General features: G+C 41.1%; 1 protein-coding gene across 1 annotated transcript in view; it reads left to right on the forward strand.

Annotated features, from left to right (window-relative positions):
• Positions 1–27,748, forward strand: part of WDFY4 (WDFY family member 4) — a 144,442-nt gene that overhangs the window by 28,464 nt on the left and 88,230 nt on the right. Inside the window, exons 13-30 of the mRNA XM_064463735.1 lie at positions 1,846–1,939; positions 8,224–8,438; positions 10,555–10,652; positions 11,033–11,240; positions 11,507–11,583; positions 12,292–12,510; positions 13,542–13,726; positions 16,113–16,344; positions 18,315–18,466; positions 19,013–19,124; positions 19,238–19,428; positions 21,036–21,188; positions 21,584–21,657; positions 22,498–22,659; positions 24,359–24,450; positions 25,444–25,543; positions 26,315–26,520; positions 27,137–27,306. Coding sequence (XP_064319805.1) covers positions 1,846–1,939; positions 8,224–8,438; positions 10,555–10,652; positions 11,033–11,240; positions 11,507–11,583; positions 12,292–12,510; positions 13,542–13,726; positions 16,113–16,344; positions 18,315–18,466; positions 19,013–19,124; positions 19,238–19,428; positions 21,036–21,188; positions 21,584–21,657; positions 22,498–22,659; positions 24,359–24,450; positions 25,444–25,543; positions 26,315–26,520; positions 27,137–27,306 — 2,740 coding nt within the window. The remainder of the gene's footprint in view (positions 1–1,845; positions 1,940–8,223; positions 8,439–10,554; positions 10,653–11,032; positions 11,241–11,506; positions 11,584–12,291; positions 12,511–13,541; positions 13,727–16,112; positions 16,345–18,314; positions 18,467–19,012; positions 19,125–19,237; positions 19,429–21,035; positions 21,189–21,583; positions 21,658–22,497; positions 22,660–24,358; positions 24,451–25,443; positions 25,544–26,314; positions 26,521–27,136; positions 27,307–27,748) is intronic.

Genomic DNA, 27,748 nt, shown 5'->3' on the forward strand with positions numbered 1-27,748 from the left:
ACAGAGAAGGCTGGAGATAAGGCTTATATAATATTCTTAGAGAGGGGCAACTGTGCAGTGCTGGTAGGGAAGTTGAGATGTAGTTTGATGCTGGGTAGGGACTTTGGATTTTCCTTCTTTGTTCTTCCTTCTTAAGAACCCTGGAAAGTGCTAAACCTGCCAGGCAGTGCTCAAAAATAAGAAAACAGCTCCTTATAGTTATGGCAATGTCTTTACTATTTAATGATTTAATTTATTTTTAAAGGGTCACTTTCTATTATTGTCTTCTGATATTCAATATTTGTTCACTCACATTTTATCTTCGCTATGCATTATATGGCTTATAAAAGCTTTGGAGGTAACTATATTTCTTCAGTGCCTAAGCCTTTAGGAAAACTGTGTGTTAGGAGAACTGGACATACTGCCTGGCAATGTACTTCTACAGTGCTGGAGATGGAAGCTGGAATTGAATTGAAAGCTTGGGAAGTCAGTCCCTGAATACAGTGGCTTAGGATACAAATGAACTTGTTCTGGGGAGCACAGCCACAGCAGGAAAACAGACTGGAATTTTGATCCTATTGATTCTAGTGGGCCTGGATTCTTCTTTTTAAAGGTGGTTCGGGTATTTTGGCAGAGATGGGAGGAGAGCATATTTTCAGTGTGTACATTTAAAAACCCACCCACATTCATGCCATGTCATGTATGTGTCCACACTGGAGCCATTGCTGCAGTAAGAGTTTGCACCAGATCTGATTTTGATTCATTACACAGGAAATACTGCAAATGAGCAATTTCTTTGAAAGTATCTTTCTTGAGGGTGCAGTAAGAATTATTTGTCACTGTGTGGCAGTGCGCTACACATTACTCGCTGCTCTGTCGTCTCAGATGAGCCTTTTTGGAAGTGGCTAACATGCTGATTACAGCCTTTTTACCCTCCTTTAGGTCCCTTGTAAAAGCTTTTATTTATACTCCCTCCTTTACCTGTATGCTTTGTTTTATACAGTCCATAAAGCATATTGTGCTTTATCTTTTCAGTCTAATTATGGCTGTTAGATGTTGCCTTTGCTTTTCTCACAAGGTCTGTTTGGGACAAATGTTTGACAGTGCATCTCACAGCTCCGGGTCAGAGGTGTACCCAGAAGTGCTGATGATACTCTGAATGTGGCAAGCCTGCAGCACCTAAACTGGAGTTATTGCTATGCTGTGGCTTCATCTCCGAGATAGATCTGACCCTTAGCCTGCATCATGGCATAAGCAGATCTTCTCTGTGGTAACTCTGATGCCTCAATTCCTTCCTGTGCCTGAAAGTACAAAGGTGATACATGGCAAAAATGAAAAGTGGGGGAGAAGCACGGATATTTAACTTAGTTTTACTAGTTTAGGCAGATTCTGGTGTTGGAAGGGGAGGGTGGCGTACTGATTTCATCAAGACTGTCTCATCTTTGCTTATTGCTATTATGGGTTGAATGTACTGAAGTTATTGTCTGATGAAAGCTACAGGCTGCTTGAAAATAGAAAATATAACACTAGTTTGGGGCTGATGCATCAAAGAGATCCCTCTGGTTGTCTGTTCTCTGTCCTGCAAGTACCTTCAATGGCAAAGCTTGTTTAAAGAGGCTGCTGCACATCTTTGAATGTTCAGGTCCCTGAGATGTGAGCTCATGAGCGGGTCATGTCCTGCCTTTGTTACTCAGAGGAGGCTTCCAGCTCTTCCAGGTCATCTGTCTTGTTTGCTTAGTTTCAGATGCTGAGCCTGGTTACTGCTAGGAGGATTTAGTGCTGTACTCTCCTGGAACATTGTTGGACCCTCTTTGCTGTTGTTAATGATAATCATGATTCGAAGCCTTACACGTCTTTTTTCTGCAGGTGGGAAATGGGAGACTGCACCATTGTACATCCAGGTGCTGTCTGCGTTATGGTGAGGTTGCTGCCAAAGCTGTACAAAGAGGGACACTCTCAGGTGAGTCTGAACATATCGAAGTGCCATCTAAACAGTGTCTACTACTCTTCTGTAGCTTCATTTCCAAGAATTGCTTACTCTTTGTAGATGTGGAAGTATTAACATTTACCTAGAATACTGGCAGGGGGAACAGCGCAAACTTCACTGAGTCAACAGATAGAAGACCAACAACGGCTCTTGGCTATCAGTTTAACTAAGCGTTTCTTTACCTGTCTGATGCAGCGCATGTGTCTTGGTCCTAGAATGCTTACTGCAAAGGCACAAGTGTAGAAGTCCCTTGAAAAATTGTTTAAAATATTGCTAATGGACCTAGCAACCAGAACAGTCTGGCTTTTTAGGCCTAATGGTCCATAAACTTTCAATGCAGCTTAGAATCTGCTTTGCTTTGTCAAACCTTCCATGCACAACCCCCTCTGAACAAGCCTATTGCCTATATTGTATCTGCTGTCTGGTCAAAAATATTTGAATACATGTAAAGGACATACAGAGAGATTGAAATAAAACCAGCTTGTTCATCCAGCGCTATGGAAGGTGGGAATGCAAATAACTGCTGGCACATCCCAACCCTGTGTATCCCCAAGCCATCAGCTAGTGAAATTTTGTTAATTACAGTAATTAATTTCTGAAAAACTAGTAGAACAGTTGGATGAGAGAGTTTCTTGATGACACTCTATCGGAGTTGGTTCTAGGGCTGAGGTCTATGAGAGGGAAAGCCCCTCACCCTCAGCAGATGGCAGTGTTCTGAAAAATATGAAGGGCTAGAGCTCAAATTCCAGTCATTTCAGTTCCATATTTAAGTGCATTCATCTCTCTTTCTTTTCTCGCTCCTTTTTTCTCAGTCAAAAAGAAATTATTACTAATAGTGTTTGTTTAGTATTGCTGTTGTGAATAGGATTGCCCCAGGTAAAATGGGACCACTGTTATGTGGGGCCCTGAGTCAGATTCTAGCTAGGAGTGAACACGTGTTCTGAGAAGTTTTTCATCAAGTGACCCACAAAAAGGGTAGAGGAAAAATAGATGTTTTCTGGCTAATTCTATTTAAAAGTGGGTGAGAGAATTAGTAGATCCTCATGTCCCATAGCTTGGGTAGCTCACTGATGCTGCCACGTAGTGACACAAAAGGTGGGACTTCAGTATCTTTAATCATAACATATACTTCTGCATGACCCTTGTGAATGAGATGCCACTTGGAACACAGGAGTCAGGCAAGAATGGATGCAGAAGGTAGACCTCAATGGCCAGTGAAGGGGAACTGCTTGGTAGAAGGATAATAACTGAAGGAATTTCCCTTTGAATGGATACATTCTGTCCCAAACATGGTACTATTCTTTCTTTCAGTGCAACAGCTATATGACAGATAATTTCTTTATTGATGGAGGTTTTTTACTGCGGGCTTTCATTTGAAAAGCTGAAGGGGCTTCTTGCTCTGGGTTTAATACTGAGTCAAATAGTACATTTTTAGGAGCAATGATGAAGAACAGACAATAACTCTTCTCTTTCTGCTTGTTTTAGTGCTATGATAGATTTTCTAGGCCCAGGTATTCAGGAGTAATCTGGAAAAATCTTTGGAATCAGTTCAGGTCTTGCAAATCCTTTGCTTTCACAGAAATGGCAATGAGAGAGCACTGCTTTTACAGAAACATTAATGGAACTCAATAAAATTAATGTACTTTGATCCTGACCTCAGAGATAATATCCATTTCCTGCCAAATTTGCTGCTTATCAGTGACCTTTGTCAGACCCAAACAGGCATGGGCTGAAGCAACATTGAGCCTGTCAGCATAGAAAAAACAGTAGCAGACAGTAAAACAGGTGGTTTTGCACTTCAGCCACTTCTTCTGACTGTCTAGAATGACAATTAAAAGCTGAGGAGAATAGATCTGTGGTTGTATATTACTGCCATTCCTAGATATGATCAAGAATCATTTGAATGTCATATGGGTATGAAAATTTGCTTAAAAGCCTCAAAACCCCCCAATAGACAGTCTGTGAGTCAGTGAACTCTGTTTAGAGGATATTGCTCACATTCGTGCCTAGGACTAGTACTAAGCCAGTTCCCATCAAACTGCATAGTTTGACCAAATACAAGGTGGATTTTCATTTTATTAATATGCTGCCTGTTCCGTGATGAAAGATAGCCTTGTTGCATGTTTCAAAAACTAAGTACAAGGGAGACAGGTTAACATCCACTTTAGATATGTGGCTCAGGATAGTCACAGTTTCCCTTCAGACATGTCTCATCCTTGCCTGGCATTTTGGAACTGTGGCTTTTAAGACTCCAGAGTGTCATGCCAGATCTTTCCCGTTTGCGGTGTCAGATAAGGAGATCTAGATCTGACAAGACTGGGTAAGGGAAAGAAAAGAACTTGAGAAGAGAATCAAAGCATAATTCAGTTCTGTGTCATCATCCTGGCAGCTTCCTTGTGAGTACGGACAAAAAATTCCTCACATTATTCATTATGTAAATTATCTATACTTTTGTTAAATAATATTATTGCTTCCACAGCTGGATTTGTCCTCTCTATTTTTATCCATGTCTCTCCTGTGATAAACTGGGGTCATATTCAGATAGTTGTAAAACTAAAACGTGCATCAATAAGGACTTTGCACCTCTTTAGAAGACCTTTATCCGGGTTTTAAATTTAGCCTACACTAGTTGTTCTTACTGCAGATGTTACCAGCATAACACTTTCCAAGTAATTGTATTTCTTAAAAATGTAAATTCTTTCTAAACTGAAAGGTCTCTGACACAGTTAGATATGGCCCACAGTAGACTGTGTGACATTTGAGATATGTCTTCAGACATATATTACTAATATCACTGCTACTGTAACTGTTAATATCTCAGTGAATTCCTAAATTATTGCACTGCATTATCTGCACAAGGGAGTTCTTTGGGTATTTGGCCAGAGCTTCATTTCCCTTTGGGTTGTGCAGCCAAGGCTTTGGGAGGTAGGAAAGGAGAATGGACCAGAACTCTGGTAGGAAGGAGGAGACTAGAAACACCCTGGCAGTGGGTTCTCCAGCCTGTGCTGGTAGCTGAAGGTCAGCTCCTTCCCCTGGACGCTTTCTTGCAGGCTTTGCTCCAGCCTTGTCTCCTGGGGGACTTTTCTTTGCTGAGCCTGTTCTGATTACAGCACAACTTGAAGAAAATGCACAGCCTGTCTGCATATTCCTTTACGAAGTTATTTTTGGGCTTTTAGTAAGAAGTTTGCTTGTTCATTGATCAACCAACTTCTGAAGCTTTCACTGTTTGTACAGACCAAGCAATTTTCCTCCTGTACTTCCAAGCCCACAGCCTGTCTCTGAAGTTGCACTAAAATCTTGGTAATGTACCCTGGATTGAAGAGATAGCAACTCTGCCAAGAATCCCTGGCTAACTATATTGAAGATATTTTTCTGCTTCGTCTTTTTTTTCGTGCAATCATATCATTTGTAAGGTGGCACACAGAGACAGCTCTGCCTTCCTCTTAGGTGTCTGATGAATGTCATATGATAGTGCTGCACAGTAGCTTAGAAAAATGAGGAGGAGACACTGCATTCAGCTAATAGTGCGGGGGGCAGAATACTGCACCTAAAGGTAATCTGGAATTTGGTGAGCAAAAGGTCTGCCAGATCACAGAATTAACAAAAGGATTCTTAACATTATGAAGGCATTTTGTTGCCTGGCTTCAAATCATCAAGACTTGCAAGTATGTTTTCTCTAGAAGGGATGGACCAGAAGGCAATAGTAGCCCTGGTATTCACATGAGCTGTAGCTTCTCTTACACACAGGCTCTACTAAGGGGAAATGTGAAAAGCCTGATGGAGATGATATAGTTTATCTGAGGCATTTAACTAGGCCCTATATAGGTCATGTTTTTAGAAAAGTAGAAACAGTTCACTCAGTTCATAGTGTTTTTTTCCCTGTCTACTTGCAAGGAATGTATGAATACAAGTTATTCTGTAATTTTGTCAAACGAGTTATATACCCTCAGCAAAATAAGTTTTGCTTGTTAAGGTCAGTGGGTGAGAGTTAATTAACAAAATATTGTGATAGAATGGGAATGTTCTGGCAGCTGGGAACTATGCACCAGGAATTTGACCTGTGATGAATCTATGAATTATTTCCTTTTGATAACACCTTAAGGAAAAAAAATTGCAGGTGATTTTAGAAATGTCTCAAACTCTTTACAGACAATGGGTTTTGAGCTGATGGATGTCTACCTTTTCTTTCAAAAGCATGATTTAAAATCCTGGGTCACTTGGAACTCTTTGAGGCAGCACTTCTTTCGCTGCCTTGATTTCTTCATTAGTAAAACTAAATCTCTGGGGTATGTTAGGAAGTTAATTCTGATTTTCTATGAAGGGCTGCTAGCTTTTCAAGTGAGACATGCTCCCGAGACTGAAAAGTAAGTTTGCTTTATGCAATTGCACACAGAATTATTACTGTATCATTCTTAAACCTAAGAAAATGACAACCTTTTGAAATGAACCCACACTACCAAGGGTTCAAAATTCTTGCTCGTCTTAAACATAGCATAATAATTTTCAAGACAAATAACAGTGAATTAAATTCAGCTATCAAGTCTTGAAACTGTGGGCTCTTAGGAGCAAGAAACTGGGAACCACTTAAACAGATTGGACAAATTTCTAGGTGACATTTCTTCCTTAAGATTCTAATCTGAGGCAGAGCTCTGAGCCCAACTACATTCTAACCGCACCTTCAATATCCTGATTCATGGTGCAAGTAATATGTGTTAGGAAAATCAATCCAGACATATAGAAACACACAGCCTGCTTTCCTGGCCACCATTAATAATATTTCCACTAAAATATCATTTTACTGGAACTAAGGTCCATGAAAATGACACGTTTTATTCAAAATGAGGCAATACTGGTATTGACAAAGCTGCTAAGCTGATGAAAACAATCAATTTTTTTTTGTATGCCATTATGCTTTTACTGGATTTATTTTGGAGTAAACCAGTGGTTTCACTTAGTCAAGACCTGCGTCTTTCTCTGTTTTCATGTGGTTTTATACATCCAGATACTTTCCTGCAACCAGTCAAAAATGGAGTAAAATAGTAATTAAAAGATCAAAAAAGTTATAAGTGATGCTTTGATAAACTGCAGCAATAAGTGCCTCTCTGTGAAGAATAGTGTAGTTTAGTCTGGTGGATGATTTCTGTATCTAATGAGACGCAGAGTGAAAGTTGTGCCACTGAGAATGAACAGTGATTCAGAGAGAAGAAAATGTTATCCAAAGAACTCACCCTTCAGATATCAAAAATAGGGTGGGTTGGTTTTTTTAACAAAAGCAATATGTATGTTGCATTGGATGTGCTATAATATTATTGTCTAGGTGCTGTAATTGGACTTTTGTTTGCTGAGCACTTTGAAAACAAATAGCTTGTTGGCTTTGAATTTGTCCTGTACTGGTTTTGAGTTTGGTCCGGATGCAAAAGAGCTGAATTCCTTTTTACACTTAATAAGCTAGCTTATTTTGAATCCAGTGAAGCTGCTTCTCATTCATGTTATAAAATCAAATCCTAATGTCCTAACCTGCATGTCTTCCACTATTGTTGTCCTTTTCTTTCAAAGTTTGCATAGATATTTCTTAGAAGAGCGTATGAGAAAGCCAAAGAGCTCTTGGGGGTGGGGAACAGTTCATCGTGTAAGATTTGTGTTTAAATAGGTGATGCACAGTTAGTTTTATGTGAAATCTAGTAAGGTCAATGGGGAGGCTCCGTTTCTAATTGGGAACAAATTGCTCTAAAGATAATTTATGAGAATTGAGATATTTCCTTAAAAGCATTAAGAAGTAATAATGAAGTAAAGCTTCGATTCAGCAAAACATGTAGAGAAGTATTTGAAATTGTGTTTCATGATACTGCTAGATACCGTTTTGTTTAATAACAGTGCTTTTAGAACAAAGAGTAGATCATGTCAACCTGACTCTCCACAGGATTAATGTTAAGTATATTCTGAGTTACTGTGTTGGTCTTGGAGCTTATGACTAATAACCTGCCCTCGGTGGGGGTCCCTTCTTTTGAAGGAGAGCTGATTGTTCTCTTCCTTCATTACCATAGTGTTGTGGCAGCTTGGATGGCCAAGCAGCTACTCAGATGAACATATGCACACTGTTCAAGCACAGAGCTTTATAGAACAGCCATGTGGTTGTACTTGAGCCTCTGGCCTTAGAGGCTTCTTTTCTGGGCTGGATTTTTTCACCCAGAGATTTGACAATTACCATATACAGTTTTAGTTCCAGCCTGCTGACTTCAGTTCTGCATCTGTTTCAGCTTTCCCAGGAAATCCAATGTGCTGTGGTTGACCATATCCAGTCCCTGGTGAAGTCGGAGAAAAGCCGCCAGGTGATGTGTGGATCAGGCTTGCTGAGCACCATCATAACTTCCTGTCAGGCTGCCTTCCGCAATGAGAGCCATCCACTGCACCTGCCCCTCACCAGAGTGTTTGAGAAGCTTGCATCACAGGCTATTGAGCCAGATGTGTTAAGGTATCAGATTGTATCTAATGGAACCAATTTACTTTAGTGATGCAAATTTTTTGCAAAGTTTGTGTAATAATTGGATACCTCCTGTAGTGCTCTGATTCAGCAAGACTCTTAGCCTTTTGTTTCAAGTCTCAGTTAATACTGCTTCTGTATTGATCACACGGTATATATACCTAAATGGCTTACTGAAGACTGTATGAGTCCATACCGTTCTGCTGCATCATCTCTGCAGGGGTTGTAAAGCCATTTATGAATGGTAACTAGTTAAGTAATTGCAAAACAACTAGGCTTATTCAGGATTATTCTCTCCTGGTATTCATACGGAGGAGCTGTTTCCTAAACAGTAAAAGTGACTTTCTCTTAGCTCAGATCCATGTAAATGGCAAATGCAGAAATAAAAAGTGTAGTCATGCTTCTCAATCTCTGTTGTTTCTACTTTGAGGATGTGCTTTCTTCTGTTATGCTCACAAGTGCTAGGCATAAGAGTACTTACTAGGCAGAGTGCAAATGGAGTTGGATATGCAGTGGAGGATTAAATTTATTTTTACTCAAATACAGAACAGAATTTATTTTTTAAAAAATGTAGTTTTTTCTGAAAGATCAGTAGTGTTCAAAAGTATTTCTGAAGAACATAAACCTTTGATTTTTTTCCAACGGGAAAACCTTGAAAGGGGAAGTGTAACGCAAAACAAATATTTGTGACAAGACAATGGAAAACATTCCTTTTGTTTTATTTGGGATGTCTTTAAAATTTGGTATCCAATAAGAACTCATGGAATCATAGAACAGCTTGGGTTGGAAGGGACCTTTAAAGGTCATCTAGTCTAACCCCCCTGCAGTGAGCAGGGACATCTGCAACTAGATCAGGCTTCTCAGAGCCCCGTCCAACCTGGCCTTGAATGTCTCTAGGGATGGGGCATCCACCACCTCTTTGGGCAACCTGTGCCAGTGCTTCACCACCCTCAGTGTAAAAAATTTCTTCCTTATATCTGGTCTAAATCTACCCTCTTTTAGTTTAAAACCATCACCCCTTGTCCTGTCACAACAGGCCCTGCTAAAAAATTTGTTCCCATCTTTCTTATAAGCCCTTTTAAGTACTGGAAGGCTGCAATAAGGTCTCCCTGCAGCCTTCCCTCCCCCAGGCCGAACAACCCCAAGTACCTCAGCCTGTCCCCGTAGCAGAGGTGCCCCAGCCCTCAGATGACTTTCTTAGCCCTCCTCTGGACCCCTTCTAACAGGTCCATGTCCTTCTTGTGCCGAGGCCTCAGAGCTGAACACAGCACTACAGGGGGTTCTCACCAGAGCAGAGCAGAGGGGCAGAATCACCTCCCTTGACCTGCTGCCCACGCTGCCCCCGATGCAGCCCAGGGTGCGATTAGCTTTCTGGGCTGTGAGTACATGGTGCTGGCTCACATCCAGCTTTTCATCCACCAATACCCCCGAGTCCTTCTCTGCAGGGCTGCTCTCAATGTTTTCATCCCCCAGCCTGTACTGATACCAGGGGTTGCCCTAACCCAGGTGCAGGACCTTGCACTTGGCCTCATCGAACCTCATGAAGTTCATGTGGGCCCACTTTTTGAGCTTGTCCAGGTCCATCTGCATGGTATCCCATCCCTCAGGCATGTCAACCGCACCACTCAGCTTGGTGTTGTCTGCAAATTTGCTGAGGGTGCACTCGTTCCCACTGTCTATGTCACTGATGAAGATGTTAAGCAGTAAAGAGTACTGGTCCCAATACGGACCCCTGAGGGACACCAGTTGTCGTTGATCTCCATTTGGACATTAAGTCATTGACCACTGCCATCTGGATGGGACCATCCAGCTAATTCCTCATCCGTCAAAAACATTCCACCCACCAAATCCATATGTCTCCAATGTAGAGCAAAGGATGTTGTGAGGGTCCATGTCAAAGATCTTCAGAAGTCCAGATAAATGGTATCTGTAGCTCTTTCCTTGTCCACCGATGTAGTCACTCCATCACAGAAGGCCACTAGGTTGACAGGCACAGAAAGTTGGCCTCCAGAGAGCTGAGCTGTATTTTCATGGTTGCTATGACTCTGGAGTGTCTGCCTTGATTGTTTTATCTTTTTTTGGTTGCTTTCTTCTTCTTTCATGTTAGGCAATTTCTTTCGTTGGGAGGTTCTCCATCACTACCTTCCAGGACCAAGGCCCTTTCGTGTCAGGGGAGGGATTCAGCTAACGCAGCTCGGAATGAAGGTAAGCACACAATGAACAGCCTGTTGCTGATACAGTGGTTGGGTTATAGATGTCTCTGTAATGACAGGAAGCAGCTGTTGGAGTAGGTTGCTTCAAGACAGTCACAGTGAAATTGGTGTATGCCCGGATGTTTTAGACTGGGTATTGCCCAGGTTGGGTGGTACTTGACCAATGCTGAGAACTGATGTAATGACCAGCAGAGATCAAATTGTAATACGTGTACTGAAGCCAGATGCTGACATAGGCTCAGACTTTGGATGTGTTAGCTGAAGAGCATGCAGTGCTGTTCTTGGCAGTTATGAATTTAATACGGGCAAAGCCTGTGATTCAAAAAACTACTGGAGACACTGATCTGATTAGGCACTACATTGATCTTGTAGGTTCAGAAAAGGATGTGGTGGACAGTAAAACAGATTGTCAGACAGTTGTGCCTGTCAGCAGCTCTCCTTGGGTGTCTAAGGGATCTGCGTTGGCACTCCAGACTGCAATGAGTCTCATCTCCATGTCGTCACCTCGAAACTTCCAGTTCCGCAGCACTGCTTTGGCTCCATCGTTTGTGGAGTTTGACATGTCCATGGAAGGATATGGGTAATGCTATGGTTGCTTTTCTCTTTAGCTGCTCTGCAGTCTCCAAGCCCTTATTCTGGACACAACAATTAATCGTGTCTCTCTCTTAGTCAGTCCTTGTGCCCTATCGCTGCCTTCCTTGCAGCAATGTTGCCAGCTTATTTTGTTATTGTCTTATTGCTGAGAGCCTAGACTCTGCATTGCTACCATGATTCTGCACTATTCACTGGTGACCTTCAGGGATCATTTTACGTTTCTGATGAATGGGTGCTTGCTTGTTTTTGTAGGTGCTTATATCTCCCTACCCTGGCCACTGTGATGGGACCGAGTGCAGAGCAATCCGTCTCAGGAGGAATTGGCATGGGTAAGCACTTTGACTCACCTACAGCTTCCTGAAAGCACTGACTTTTCAGCACCACTGAAAGCATTCAACATTTGTAACAAATGGCAGTAAATAAGCTGTGTGTTTCGATAGTCTTCCATCTCTGTATCCCAGGCCAGCTCTGAGCTGTACAACTCAGGCTGCTCACCAAAATGTAGTATCAGATGCAGCTTAGTAGTGTGATGAGTTAACATTAACATTAGCAATAAAAATTTAAAGCAAACTGCCAAAAAACCCCAGTCGTAACAAGTAAAAGCCACCAGATTTTAGGGTAATCTCCCACAGGAGTAGAAACTGTCTGTAACATGAGATGGGATTCTCCTATAGATCAAAATCCTCTATTAGGTGAACTGGGAAATAGCTGTACCTCTTGCTTCCTGAATTTTGTGAAGCTTGAGAAAACTTGTTTCTGTTTCAGTACTTCCCAATTGATGAGCTCCGTCGCATGGAGATCTGGTAATTATTTCTCATCAGACAATTTTAGGTCACTTATAAATGTGCACACACTCACATGTGCAGCCTCTATGATATTGAAGATAGACAGTGAAATCTAATAGAACAGGAATTAAACCTCATATTCCAATGTTGGTTCTCACACGGTTTGGGCTACAAATGACACGGAAAGCAGTTTGGTGATGTCTACACAGGGAAACCAACTTCCTTTCTGCTTTTTTTGTTTCCTACCTGCAGGCATCAGAATGTTCCCTCCCTCAAGTGGCCTGACTCTCTCCTGCTGGTTTCTGGTTAGCAAGTTTGCTTTGGTGCACAACAGTCACCCACTCCGTTTCCTCACAGTCGTGAGGCACATGTCAAGAACAGAGCAAGAATTTGTTTGCTTTTCAGTAAGCTTCTTCCCGCAGGACCGTTCTTTGGTCATTTCCACAGAAGAAGTGGAATTCCAGCCGCTTGGTAAGGCTCTTCTCGGTCATGTTGCAGTGCCGTGTCCTCTGATTATATGGAATTTGTTAATGAACAAATTTCATCTTCTTATAAGTACCCAGAATGTTAATGAGACTTTTTTATGTCTTCAATTTTCTTCTGGCAGCCTGTTGTGATTGGAAACCTTGGTCATATTTCAGTTTTAAGTTTGCTGTAGGCACTGAGAATTACTTTGTGGCCTGCAACATATGATAAAACTTAGATATTCTAAGGAAAACTTTTGAATGTCAGTTATATGGTTGTGTGCCCTTGTGAGGACTGGGCTTGAACCGGCTGGTCCCTGCATGTTCTGTGTGGCAGTTGACAGGTTTGGAGAGTAGAACTGAGGAGTTTGGGAGTGATCTAGCTTCATAATCAAACAGCTTATTTCCTCTCCTCACTTTTAGAATGTTTTCTATCATGCCAGCCTATTAATCTTTTTTACTTCTAGACATTTATCCCTTTCTCCTTATTGAGTACAGTAGGTGCTTCAAATGTGAATGGGATTGAACATTGCAAAGGAGGTTGGGAATGGAGTGGGAATAGAAGCTGGGATTTTTTCACACACTGTTGACGTTGTGTGAGTGCTCCGATTCCCTGAGACGACATTAAAAATCCCAGCTTGCCTCTTTTCATAAGAACTACAAATTAATGTACAGAGTTTTAGCATCTCATGAATTCACTAGGAATTTTTTTCTGTCAGCTAACTCAGTGAATATCCTGAGGGGTTCTCTTAGAGAATATGTTGGCTTTGTCCTAGTTCAGTCTAGTTTTGCAGCATTGAGGCAGCTAGCAGGTGTTATTTGGGAGTATAGCACCCTGTTTGCTGGAGGGATCTTGAGAGCTGAGCAAGCGTCAGGTCCTGATAATAGACCATCAGGGAGTGTTTTAAAGACATTGAACAGAATAGCACCAAATCACTTTCTACCCACAGAGAGTCACGTTCACATTTGATAGCTGTGTCCCTGAGGCAGGGGAGGGTGAGACTTTCTGTTGACTGACCCCTGTTTTTGCTGTTACAGATATCATGGAACCCGAGGGTGAGGTGCTAAATCCCTCCCCGCTTCCAGGGCAAGTCCAGTTTGGCTGTGGCAAACTGCTGGTCACTGGCCAGTGGCACCATCTCACAGTGACAGTTGCTAAGGAAGCGAAGAAGAGCTGCATTGTGTCAGCCTATATAAACGGTCAGATGATTGGCTCTGCAAAGGTAAAGGCTCTCTGCATAGATCTTATGCCTGACATTTTCCTTTCCTTGCTTTTCATGTTCATCTCCCCATGCACATACCATGACTTTTCAGTCATAACCTGAGACACTCAAAGCATGGTGATTCGCATACCTGACATGTGCCACTCTGCACCATGCGTGAGTGGAGTCAGAAATCTGTATAAACCCAGGGGTATTTGTGGTGTTTTTCAAAAGTATGTTATCAGTTTATACCGATGCTTTGAACTACTTCCCCCCTCCGCCCTCAGCATGCAGATAATGAGGGCAATTTTGACTGGGTGCACTCATCTGAGAGTTCGGGTTAGCTTCTTTGGAGGTACCTCAGAGTTATGTTGATGAAATTCAGTTGTACTCAGGCCAAATTCTTCTGAATTGGCTAGTGTGTTTGAGGATCTCTCAGTTTACACCCAAGATTCTCAGAAGTTGTCAGCTATGAAAGTACATCACGTTAAGGTGTGACCAGAGAAGCCTAAACTAAAGGTCCTTTGGATTTAGGCTAAAACCTGCAAAGGTGATGAGTTATGTAGGGAGCCTCCATTTTTAAAGAAAGGCCTGGAAAAAGGGAAAGGTTGCAGAGAAATAAGCTTTTGTGACTGGCTAGCTCTTTGCAATTATCCCAAGATGGATGGAATTTCCTCAGGCATCTTTCATGGGCTTGTTTTAAGCTGTCCTCTTCCTGTTACACCCGTTGAACAATCAGCTGATGAGTCAGTGGACTTTTTCCCACTGCCATTCTAAGCATTCAGGAACAGATAGATGTCCCTCTGAGTTAGTTGTTCAATGTGTGAGATAGCTCTTGAATTAAAATAATACTTCTTTCTTCAGTTAATAGAAATGAAAGAAGTGTTTCAATTAGGAGAAACTTGTAAACTTCAATGATCTAAACTCATGAGTTCATTGCAAATGTTGGTGTAGCTAGTATTTCCCCTAATGTGCCATTTCTTGTGGTCTTGTTACATAGGAGTTGGTTTCAGGTTGCATGAGATACCACAAGAAAGCAATCCAAATGCACCTGAAGGGCTCATAATCTACAGGATAAATGAGAAGAGCCCATAGTTTATATTATCATTATGCTCCTACTTTTGAAGCTAATCTCAAATTATTTCTGAGATTTCATTTTTGGATTTTGAATGCCTCCAGGCTGGCAATGTTGAAAATGCAGCCTATTTTTATTGCAGCTCTGGTTGGTGTGGTGCTTTTTTGTTTTTAGACTCCTTTTATTGAAACTTGTAACCTTGGTCTCTTCTTTCTTGTTCCTATTTCTAATCAATTTCAACACATGTAAATCTCACTTGTGTGTTTTTTATACTTCCCTTGTAAAAGCAACCTGTTTAATTCCAAATATTCTCTTTCCCATACTTGAGAAAAATGATCTGTCTTCTAAATGCCTTTTGGGACCTATATCCATTTCAAGAATGAAAATTTAATTTAATTTGCCTTCCTTCAAATGAGACTGAAAGTCATCAATAAAACTAGGCCTAAGCATTGCAATTGATTAAAGAATTCACAGCAAAAGTGTTTAACATACAGTGAAACAGCTCATAATAAATAAAACAAGCCTTTAGTAAATAAATGATGGTCCCAGTGCTGGGGTCTCTGACATGAGGGAAGCCTTCATCTTGAGGTGTACAGTGAAAAAAAGATTGTGTAAGAAACAGGAATTGCACAATAGTTGTTAAATACCAAAAGCTATTTTTGGGTTGTGGGGGTGGGTTACAGTGTTGTATCAAGTCCTGCCTTCTAATATTGACCAGCTCTGTCTTCTGCATCTCAGTCGTCAGAGAACAGTAAATGCTAGGAGTCTCTCATCCTAACAGCAAATTGTTAAAGGTGGGGCAAAGCCCTGAAGTGCAATACAGTTTCTATCCAAAAATTTCCAACTACTTCCTACTAGAGCTGTCCATGTTTAAATAAAATAATGGACTCAATTTAGGAGGCTGAATCCTTATTTTGACAATATAAAAAATAAATGGTCCAATTTACTAAATGATGTTGCTTTCACTGAAGCTGACTGATGTACTTGGACACTCTACAGTTTTCAAAAACTGTTTATTATCTAGGTGCCCAGTACAAGGTGTGATCTGCAACTTGACTTTCTGTGTTGGAAGTCACAGTCTAAGTAATGAAGGTATGAACAGGAAAAATAAATCTGGGCTCAAGATGGAGGTTTTTTTGATAACACTTGAAATTATTTTGACTGCTTTTTTGAATAAAAAGTAGGCTTGAACGTTCCAAAACGTTTATGCTTGTGATACTTCTGAAAGTCCAGTTTCTAAACAGTAGCTGGTAATTGTGTTGCACGACTGACTGGGACTTCATTGAAGAAAGAATTGGCAAGTCCCCTCAGTGAATTCTTCCTCGGTTGCAGATGCAGTATCTCCAGCCCTTACCAGGTAGCTGTATTTCCATGGAACCCTCTTCCTTTATTGATGTCTATGGGTACATAGCTACTCCTCAAATTTGGAAACAGAAGTCCTCTTTGACCTGGCGCCTTGGCCCTACATACTTGTTTGAAGAAGCCATCTCTGTGGAAACCATGGAGGTGATTAATAAGCTTGGCCCACAGTACTGTAGCAATTTCCAAGCAGTACAGCTTCAAGGTATGTGATAATTCTCATATCCATCACTATTTGTTTGGCAGGGCAATGGTCCTCTTATTCTCATAATCTGCTTAGTATTCCAGCTGTGCCTAGAGCTCTTTCTAAAAGCCTGGAACTCTGTATTCCTGAGTGTTGTACAAGACTAGTAAGATACCATGAAGATCTTGTAACTCACTGTAAATTGGGCAGAAAAAGAAGGGCAGGAATCAAGCCGCAGACAGAGCTGGAGAGTAAAGAGGGATAATATGCCCTTGAGGTGTAAGACTGCAATTTCTGTTGGACAAGCATTAAAGCAGCAGCTTTGTAACTGAGACATTCTGCATTTATGGTGCTACAGAAAAACATGGCAGAAAAAGAAACATAATTTTTAATTGCAAATGCCTGCAGAGTTGGAGAGAGCATAGGGGAGAAGAGGGGTAGGGGAATAAGTTACATTCCATTTAATGAAGAGGCTTTTTAACTCAAGTATACTGTTAGCTTCAATTATTAAACAAGCAGACAAAACATTTCAGTTATTGATTACAGTTTGTTCAACAAGTAGTGCGTTCACCTCTGTACTAGATCTCGGGATGAAATGGCATGTTCATCTCCCATTTGAAAAGAGCAGAATAATCCCATCTGGTGATGCTTCAGCCTAAAGCAAAGTGAAAAAAGACTGGCTGGAAGTACTCCTTCAGAAAGCTGTCTGTCTAGGCCAAAAAAAATCTCCGCGTCAAGCATGGGAAGGGGTTGTTGAAAGAGAAATTGTATCAAAATACAACCCTAAAATAAGAATATTACCAGTAGAAGTCAGAATGGCCATCTGACACCAGTGATGCCCTGATGCAGGGAAATCACAGGGCACTGTACAAGATGTGATCTTGTCACTGTGAAATGATCTCTTCCCCCCCACCTCCACCCCCCTGCCTCTTTCTTTGTTTTTGGTTTGGGTTTTCTGTTAGTGGTGGTTTGGTTTGGGTTTTTTGGTTGGGGGGTGGGGAGGTGGTACCTAACATCTCCCTATTCCATCAAAAAACCCAAATAAATTTTTCTAATGGAAATTTAGACTTAAAGCTTCAGCACAAACCCCGAGAATATTATAGTTTATTTCTTAAAATTTGTTTTAAGGAAACAGCAGTTGAATTGTTTCAGCAGTGTTGCATCCCATCTCATCAGTATCTCTTTGCTTCTCGCTAATCAGCAGCAGCTGTGTGGCGGCTTATCCATAAATCCATTTCCTACTGGAAGGGAAATAGGTGACACAGTCTTGGGACATTTCTTCCAGTTAATCTTCACGTGGAATACGTGCTAACTCTTCTTGTCTATAAGGGCTGTGTCACCAGCATTAGTAAACAGTTCTGTAAATCAACTCTTTTCCCAGTCTATAAAATTGTCAAAAAGGCAAGATTCTTTTTAAAAAGAAAGGTACACATAGTTTTTCCAAGTGCAAGCAGGAATAGAAAACTCTTTAATGAAAAGCATGTGAAAATTTCATACAATCATTGAACTGCTGAACCTGGTAGTTTTTACGAGCTTCTCATATGTTGTGAGTTGGCAGCTCTGAAGTTTTGCCTCTGCCCTTTTTCTTCCACATGAATCCTTGCTCCTAGTACCCTTGAGAAAGCTCACAGTACCGTGAAAGGCATCTGAAATGTTTTCTCTGCTCAGAAAGCTTGCTTGTTTTGTGTGGACAGAGAAAGGTTTATTCTGCACTTCTCTGAGCTTCATGAGATACTGGGAGAGAGGATGCAGGATTTATGCAAAGCAGTACCCAGAGGAGACAAGCCAAGCATGTCTCCTACTGGCGCTTATGCGGGCAAGTTGCCATGGACTGTGTTGCAAAGGGTGAGGGCTTTTTTCTGATTATAGCCAAGTCAAAGTCAGATTCCTGCCTAAACTTTAGTTTCCTCCAGTTATTTTTCATCTGCCTCTCTCCTCGCATGTTAAGCATGCAAAGTTCCTTCAGAGGTTTATAGTCTCTCTTGTTTCAGGTGAGGACCAGTACAGTGATCTTAGTCCTACACCTCTGGTGGCAGAAGAGAAGATTTCTTTTGGAATCAATGCCATGTGCTCCTGTCTCACTACGGTCCAAGATATAAAGAGCTCCTACAATGAAGTAGATGGTCGGCTGATTGCTAAAGAGGTCACAAATTTCCCTTATTTGTCTTAAACACATTGTTGTCTTTTTTCCGATTGGTTTCCTACAGCAAAGTTTTCGACTTTGCCTTAATTGTCTATCTTCAGGGACTTTTCTTTTCCAGCTTCTCTTCCCAATCCTTAACTCCATTCTACCTATGGTTTTGTTTTCATCTGTGGAGAGGATTAGATTGGACAGTGTGAACAATATGTTAAAAGCCTTTCTTGAAACAGCAACAGAAGCCACAGTTTTCAGGTCTAATGATAATTTGTTTCAGTCTGTGATCTCTTAATGCCTTCACAATGATCTTTCACATGCTATTCTAGCATTCTTGCCAATGCCAGGCTTACTAACATGTCGAAGTAATGGGGTTGTGTGATATTTTAGGTGGGTGAAAGTTTGTCTTAACAATCAACTTTGAAGGAAAAAAAAAAGGTTTTCATAGTCTGACAGTAAAAAAATAATCTAAAGGACTAGAGCGTCTCCTTGTTACTTTTTATCTCTGTAATACTACCATGTTTTTTCTTAAGATGACTCTCTTATCTGTTTTAGATTGGGATTAACTCTCGGGACAGTGCAACTCCAATATTCCTGGCTAAGAATATTGCAGGACACCTCTCGGGTTCCTTGCGGACAATTGGGTCAGTTGCTGTGGGCCAATATGGTAAATGCACTATGCCTTAATGTTTCATATTTTTTAAGAGTTGGGCCTTTCTCTGTCCAATAACAGATTTAGTCCATGTAACTTCCTGGTAGAGTAACTCTGCAATTTCCTAGGGGTAAGAGTGTTCCAGTCCTGTCCAGCAGCTACTAGCCTGAACTTCATCGGAGGCCCTGCCATTCTCCTGGGTCTCATTGCTATGGCCCGTGATGACCACACCATGTATGCAGCTGTCAAAGTCCTGAACTCCATCCTGAACAGTAGCCCAATGAGTGAAAAACTGATGAGGCACATGGGTGGATACCAGGTAGATACTCTTTTACTCATTCATTCTGGCTATAGTCTTGTCCCAAAACCTATCAATGGCAATGAACCAAGCATATCCTGGCTATCGGTCCCTATGGTCGGAACTTAGTAATTTATGAGATCTTTGAGAGGGGGTATAGGATAGTGTCCTAAATCCTGGGCTTACAATCTCTGGGAACCTCTGTAACAGTATATCTGCTGATGTGAACATGATGACAGATGCCTGTTGCTCAGACCTGACCTAATAATCGGAAGGTGTTATGCTGCCCGTATTAAGATTACTATAGTTAGTCAAGTCAAGGCAGCAGTTTTGAGTGACCACCCTTTGCCTTTTACCAACACGACTCCTCCCATAAGAGACCACTTCTCAGGCAGGTCCGTTTCCTCCCCTTGGCTCATCCGGCATAAGATTCCTCTTTACAGAGTGCCCAGTTTAGGGCTGACAATGAATTCCTATGACTCAGTCTTAACTGTGTATTAGAAATTGTGCTGATATAAATAAGTGCTGCCTGGATTTCAAACTATATTGATTAGGTCTGTCCTAAATCTTTCAAACCTGAAAGCTATGCAGACTGAAGAGTTTGGTTGTCTCAGGGCTTTGGAAAAGCAGGGCAAATTTTAATCACTATATGCAATATTGCATGAAGTTAAGGCTCAAGTGTGATGTTTCAGTTCAGTATCATTTACTTTATGCTGCGTAGGCTAAGCAGAGTCTTATGGAATAGAGAAGATTCCTTAACAGAGATGTTTCCAAATGAGACACTTAAGATTGGGGTTTCATGAATGATTAATTATATACTTCCCATTTTCCCAATTTGTGAATTATTCATAAATTGATCCTGATCCGTATAAATACATTTGTTGTATTTAGATATAGCTTGCCCAATCCTTTCTTGTAGGTGAATGTCAGCCTTCAGATTGTGCATAGGCTGTTCCTTTTGACTTTATGCTAAATAGTGTTCTTTCCATGTGAATGATCATCATGTTGCAATGGAGTGGGTTTGCTCTTTGTTTGGATGTCTGAACCTTATTTTTTTTAACCAGCCAACTAATAAAAATGTGTCTTGATACATATTTTCAAATTAATGCCTATTGCTCCCAACCTATTCAAAATGTAGTGGCTTTCTGAACATTTTTCTCACTGTGTCAGGAACTCATTGAATATTCAAAGATAGACTCAGTTGAAAAACTGGCAACGTTTCACACAAATGTCTTTTGTTTGAATTAATTTTTTTTTTAAAACTAACACCATTTGCAAGCAGCTGGGAATACATCCACGAAGAATAGGGTAGAAAACTTACTGTGGTTATTTACAATCATATTTGTATGTTGCTTTTTGTAAATTCCATTCAGCATAATATGGCGTGTATTTTGCTCCTGTTTGATGCCACCGAGTTGTCAAACTCCTTCAAAAACTTACCCTTTCACTTACTGCACAAAATTTTATGCCTGGACTGAAATATTCACTTTCTTCCTGATGCTTGTGTAAGATGTATGAATGCATGACTACTACAGCCAAGTAAACTGTGCATTTGTATTGAATTAAAAAATTATATATTAGTTTATAAATACAGACTTATACTGTTATTTAATCTTTTTTTTTTTCAGTTGCTGACCTATCTTTTGAAGAAGAAGACCCAGCTGTTAAACAACAGGATTTTACAGTTAATATTCTCCCTAGTGGGCACAGCTGAGCTTGGCTTTGAGTCTTCAGTCATCAAAAATTATAGTGCATTCCAGTATGTTCTCTGCAATTTTGAGGTAAAACTGCTACTGTTATTTTGTGTTAAAGATAGCTTTATAATATGAGGTTTGTTCATATCACCTCCTAGATCCAATATTTGGGGTGGGGTGGGGTGTGGTGATGTTCCACACTGTGGTTCACCAGGGGAGGTGGTCCTGCACTGGCAGGTCCTCTGTCACCATGGCATACCTCTGCAGTTTCTGGAGTGTTCCTGCAGATCCTGAGGGCTTGCTCAGGAGCAACTCCTCACACTGGCAGGGATTTCCCAGTGCCTGCAGGCTGCCATGGCAGAAATGACTGAGCGCTTATGATGTTGTTCTCCCTGAACTACTTGTAACTGTTTCTCTGCCACAGGTTACTGTCCCCTCAGCTCAGCAGAGCAGTAAAACCTCCGCTTTCCTTTGTCTTTCAGCTTTGGATGAAAGCACCAGAAAATCTTGACCTTGCTCTTTTTTCACATCTTGTGGAAATCTTGAAGTCCTCCAGGTACACAAGCTAGTGTTTGAATCCGTAACATGTGGGACAAGCTCATCTGTAACCTTAAGGTGGAACTGTGAGGTGGATATGAAGGGTCCAGTTCTAGTTGGAATCATTTGACTCTGGGAGTGAATCCTTCCTGTATTGCTCTTTCAAGGCTGGAGTTAGTGTTTTGATCAGCCCCTGAGATGACTGTGGGGCCAGACTGGGAAAAGCTGTCTGGTGACCTGGTTCACATGGAACCACTGCTGTACAATGGAAGTTTAAATGTCTGCTGGGGAGGGGAAATCTAAATGTTTGAATAAGGTATGAAATAATAAAAAAATTTATAAGTGAAGTTGTGTTTAAAATCAAAACACAACCCAGGAAGACTTTTTTATATCAGTGTACTTCTCAGCTGTACTCAGCTGCACTACAGTTAAATGTATCTGAACAGACATAGCATGGCAGAGGGGCTGAGTAGAGCAGGGTGCTGGATTCCTTCTTTTTGGTACCAGAAAGCTCTGTGCAGAGCTGCCTGGTGTCCCTTGCTGAGCTTTACAAGAACAGCATTTATTTCCACCAACTCACTGCTTGAAAATTCAATAATGTTGTTTCTTTGAACTTGTTGAAATGCAGCATTTTCTGCAGGAGAGGACAGATGGGAAGAGTAGCAAACACACAAAGAAGTCTTCAGATCTCCATCACTGACACATATTCAATTTGTCTGACAGTGTTTGAAATGTTGCCAAAGCAACATTAGAAGCCAATGGTGCAAAGTATCAGTGCAACCTGAGAATCCTTTTAGCTGAAACCCAGCAAATTTGGTTCCTTCCAGTAAAACCTTTTAATAGTCCCTGTGTTTTACAGAGATGGATGTCAGAATGCTGTAGTTGCCTACCAGGTGCAAATGGTGCCCAAGCTCATTTTCCTTTTCAATGACCCTGAAATCAGTAACTCCAGGATCACCGTGGCCTGCACTATTCTCTCCCATCTGTTGCAAGGATACTTTAACACAAGAGATGTTGTCAGGTAACCTTCAAGTGTACAGATTTGTCTCAGTTTGCAGATAAGCTATACTCCTGACAGCGTTGGAGAGAGCTCTACAGTAGAACTCCTCTCCCCTTATCTTTGGTAGGGGCCCCCAGATCTTTGGCAAGTGCAGGATCCCCGCTGATAAAAAGCTTTTTCATGCTTTCAAAACAGAGTTCAGTCCAACTTTTGTATTTATGTGATGATGGGTTGGATGATGACCCTTAACAATGACAGCACAAACAGTTCTGCTGGTATGACTAGGACTACTCAAAGTCTGTACTTAATATTTGGTTTCATTAAAGCCTGCCCCTAAAGCAATACTTTAAAAAGCAACAACTCGGCCCCAGTGAATTACATACCTAATCCTGTGGGCTTGGCTTATATCCCAGTAGCTACCCTTTTTGTTCTTGCATTTCAGTCAGTTAACATAGGGTAGTCAGGATTTCATGAAGCAAAGAATATATAACCTTGTTTGCTTTCCACAGAGTGTAAACACTGCTCCATTTTATAGTCTCAGCCTAGTTGCATCAGCCTGTAGCCTATGAACTGAGGAAGGTCCACACAGTGCTGTCTGCAGCCACCTACCTCCAGGGAAATGTACTGCACAGACAACAGCTCTGTTGTTTAAAGCTATTTGTCCAAATAAAAAGTAGAAACAGAGTTGTATGTGGAAGCTGTGGTCTGGGCAGTCAGGCCTTAGCTCTGTTGAAGAGCACATGTGCCTCAAGTAGTTACTGTGGAGTAAGCTAATACGTGAATTTACTGCTTGCCATCTGTTTTGTGGAATTACCCGTATGTGTGTTCCTACCCTGGGCTTATATGTGTTAGCCTATTCTTTTTTCATACAGGTGTGAGCAGTGGATTTACTATATCAAATTTGCCATATAGTAAGGAGTGTGAATGAGCATTTTTTTTAAAATACCATTATTTGTTATTCTATGGTAACTTGATTGGTTGCCAGGCTGACAAAGTGCTGAGTGAGTGGATAAAGACAGTCCCTATCCCTCTCCTTCCAGCTCCAGGAGAGCAGAGACTATAGCAGGCTCTCAGCAGCACTGAAGGGCGCTGTGGTTTCTGCTGGTCCCAAACTTTTGACACATGTAATGGAAATTGCTGTGTGGACCGTTCCTGGAGAACAAGTGGTGTTCTGTCCCTTAAGAAATGCCTTTCTTGTGGGCAGGAGGAGGTTATGAACTTTCAGTGCGTATGTCACATTGATTTATCTATCCTTAGAACCAGGTAATGTGCTAAAGCAAACTACGAGTGAAAAGAGATTGCCAGTCCTCCTCCCTGAGCAGCTGCTGAGGTTTCTTTGCTCTCTATGTGCTTGGAAACCAAATGGTGATACTAGTGATATCTGAATGCCACAGGGAATTCAGAAGCCTTGGTATGAACAGAGTGCTTAATTCAGTAGTGAAGTAATGGTGAATGGTGAAAGATCTTTAAAATCAAGAAGTAAAGAGAAAAATGTTTCCATAGTAGTATAGACACTACTTGCATCTGTAGATAAATGTCCTTTTTATTTGCTTCCTCATTTATGAACTTTTGTATTCCTATTCCAACCCTATTTCTGCAGCTGTTAGAAGTTCTGATGGTTGTTATTAACAGTTGTTACTTTGAGATTACATGCAAATCATTAATTAAATGAATGTCTGTCTGTCTGCTGACCAAAACTGGTTCCATCTTTCTCTGGAAGGATTGGATTGTTCCTTGTTTACACTTTGAAACCTTCTTCTGTGGACGAAAATCAGATTTACCTGGATGGTGCAGCTGAGATGCCCAATGAAGGTGAGTAGCTTTGGAGTACGTGTTCTGATAAATAAAGTACTTCCCTCCTTTCCCTGGGCATGATGAACCCTAAATGCAACGTGGTGCTTCTGCCTCCAGTGACAGGAAGAGACATAATTCAAATGACTTAATGTGGAAAGGGACAGACTGCACTGAGGTGACCTGAAATTGTGGAGAAAACTTGTATTGCTGCAAAGGCATGGTGCGAAAAATAGTGACATGACAGTCACTGTTGATATATCCAGGAAGGCCTGACCTACAGCAAGACCCTCCTCCTGTTAAGGGAGTTCCCCTTTTGTCCCCTCTCTGCTGATAAGCCAGCAGTACTTTGGTTTCATTGTCCAGAGCCTACATAATGTTGGGTTTCACAGATATACACAGAGATGAAGGCCACTAAATTGAAATCACCCCCAAACCGGAGCAGGAATAAAATTTCACCTGGCATCCGGGATTTTCTGTGAACACTTTGCTACACTTACAGTTGTAGCAAATAATAATGTGGAGCTCTGCACCTTTTAAAGTATCTGTGTATTTATGCCAACTTTCTGTGTGGGAACTTCCAGTCAGCTGGCTTTTTTGTTGTGACCTTTCACTTGAGACTCTAAACAATATATTATATTAAGGAGACACGGATAACCAGTTTATATATACAGACATCACAGCTAGGCAATACATGTCAGATTTCCTGTTTACATTTCCTTCTCTAGTTTACCTGAGATTGCTTCCTGTGGATTATTATTCAACATGTAGTCTGGATGAGTTTTAAGTAACTCTGAAGAGAGGACTTTGACAATGTAAGCACTGGTCATTTCTGATGTTAGCAGGCATTCTTGTGTCTAAAATCTGTCCTCTGCATCTTTTTATTCTGAAAAAAAAACCCCTGATATAAGTACTTCCATTGGGCTAATCTGGTGCAAACAAGATTGTTCATCACAGCAACAGAACATGTGTTTTGTCTCTTCATTACTCTTTATTACTTTCTGATATTTGTAGCCTTAAGCCAAACATCTGGAAAGACAATCTGGCTTCGAAACCAGTTACTGAAGATGCTGTTAGATGTAATGTGCTCAGACAAACTTCATCTGTCCTCTGAGTAAGTAGAAACAAATAAGGAAGGTGTGGACAAGTGTCTCTGTCTTCTAGATTTTCTCTTTACTGGTGTTTGACTAGAACTAAACACACTGGTAATATATGAGTCTCAACAAAATAGTAAGTAAGAGCAGACTGGATTCAGACAGAGACCTTTTTGTCAGTGATTTATCTGGCATTCACACATCTGATCTCCATTCTGAAAGAAAAGCTTAATGTTTGCAGAAGTAGTGTCAAAGGAGGAACTTGGATATTGCTGTTTCTTCTGCATTGCAAGGGTTGAAGAAATCCCAGCTGTCTTTGAAGGTCAGTTCAATCTAATGTGGGATTACTTGCACCCCTCTGTCGTAACAATAAACATGCAGTTACTATAGAATCATAGAATGGGTTGGGTTGGAAGGGAACTTTAGAGGTCATCTAGTCCAACTCCCCTGAATCTTGGACTTCAAAATTTAAACTGGAATTGTGAATTTCATAAGATCTAGTCTGTGATGTAGTTTACCTTGGTTATTGATATACACTCTCAGGAGCTTCAGGTTAACAAACTTTTTTGTCTGACAGCAATATTGGATTTAGTGGGAATTAAGTGGCTTGAACTGTGTGGATGAGTCTGTTGTTAAATCTTTGTAATTCTATCTTGTGGTAAACCTTTAATGAGATTTTTTTTCTAGAGAAACTTGAGCTTCTAAATCACTTAAAGGAGATTTTATTTAAAATATTTTCTGTCTTTCACCATGTCTCCTTTCATGTTCTTTTATTTTCCTGTTTGTCCTAGGGAACAAGAGGAGACATTTTTGGCGCTGGGGCCAGACTGGTTTCTGCTGTTCACACAGAGCTACCTGCACTCTAGTACGGTTGTGCTAGGAATCAAACTACTTCTGTGCTTCCTCCACAATCGTGTGCTGCTGAAAAAATTCAAGGAGGGGATAGTGGCTGGGCGCTGGCTGGAAAACAGCTCCGCAGGGTTGAGTATTCTAATGGGTATGTGTTGGTTTAATGCTCCCAAAACAATCCCTTGATCCAGCTCAGTGACAGGAGATCACTGAAGTAGGTGATAGGAGAATTCCCACTGATCTCAGTAGACCAAGAATTTATATTACTTTCTAGGGCAAGCTTGTGCCAGTACCTCAGCTTTTCTGTGCTGAAGAGTGGAAAGAATTGCTTCTCCCTTGCACAATAGTTGGCATTTCTGATTAGCAGTTGCAGGGTGACAGGCCTTTTTGATTTGCATAAAATCAGGCTAGATGATAAGCCTGTGGGGTGTTCAGATGACAGCTTGTACCCTGAAACCTTCAGTTTCTTTAAGACTTGTTCAGCTTGCTTTTTGATAACTAGACCTGTGGTTCTGAGAAAGGGAAGAGAAAGGAAGAAGAGTAATTCAGGGAGAATCTTCTGTAACAGTTTTTCCCACTGTCACTTTTGTTATCTGTTAGTCTGAGGAAGGTTTGTGAACTGTTGATATTGCAGCCTAGCAGAGTACTGACTGGCCTGGGGCACAGACAAATAAGGATAAATTTAGGTCAGTAATCCTTCCCCCAATATGGCATTCATTTTTAGACACTTCCTCAGAACGTTTTCCTTTTCTTTTCTTTTAAAGATAATTTAAAAACTCATCCTCCAGTGCCTGACAATGGCTCCTTCTTGATTTTTGGGTTTTCCGTGTTGCAAAGATGTCTCACCGATCATGTCCACATCCCTGAGATCTACTTGCTCGTGGCAGGGCTCTTTCTGGCAACTCCACAGCCTGAACCACCCGAAGCAGCCAAGGTACCAAAAAAATAGTGGACAGCATGAAGCTGCTATTGCTTTACTACTTTGGCATTTTGTGGCTTTTTCTGTGAGAGGATTCTCAGGCAAGGTAACCCTATTTGGTTTTTGTACAGCTAAAAGTGGTCATTCATACTTTAAAAATTAAGTTAACTTTGATTTAAGGAAATTTGTGTTTGCAACAAACTTGTTCACACAGGTGTTAAAGGCCATTTACCTACTGTACTTTAGAAGGCAATTCAGATTAGCTTCCCTGTCCTTACATTTTCAAGACTCATTAAGATCTCGGAATTAGTGGATTTGGGTACTTTCCCCCAGTGTCCTGAGAAGCATTAAGGCATTTTTGCCCTGACAGTGCCAAAGATATCTTTCAGAAGAGGACAATCCATTAGTGCTATCCTGGGGAAATGCATTTGATAGGAGAGGGAGGAACTGCTGGAGG

The sequence above is a fragment of the Phalacrocorax carbo genome, chromosome 12, assembly GCF_963921805.1.
Source record: "Phalacrocorax carbo chromosome 12, bPhaCar2.1, whole genome shotgun sequence".
Taxonomy (NCBI): domain Eukaryota; kingdom Metazoa; phylum Chordata; class Aves; order Suliformes; family Phalacrocoracidae; genus Phalacrocorax; species Phalacrocorax carbo.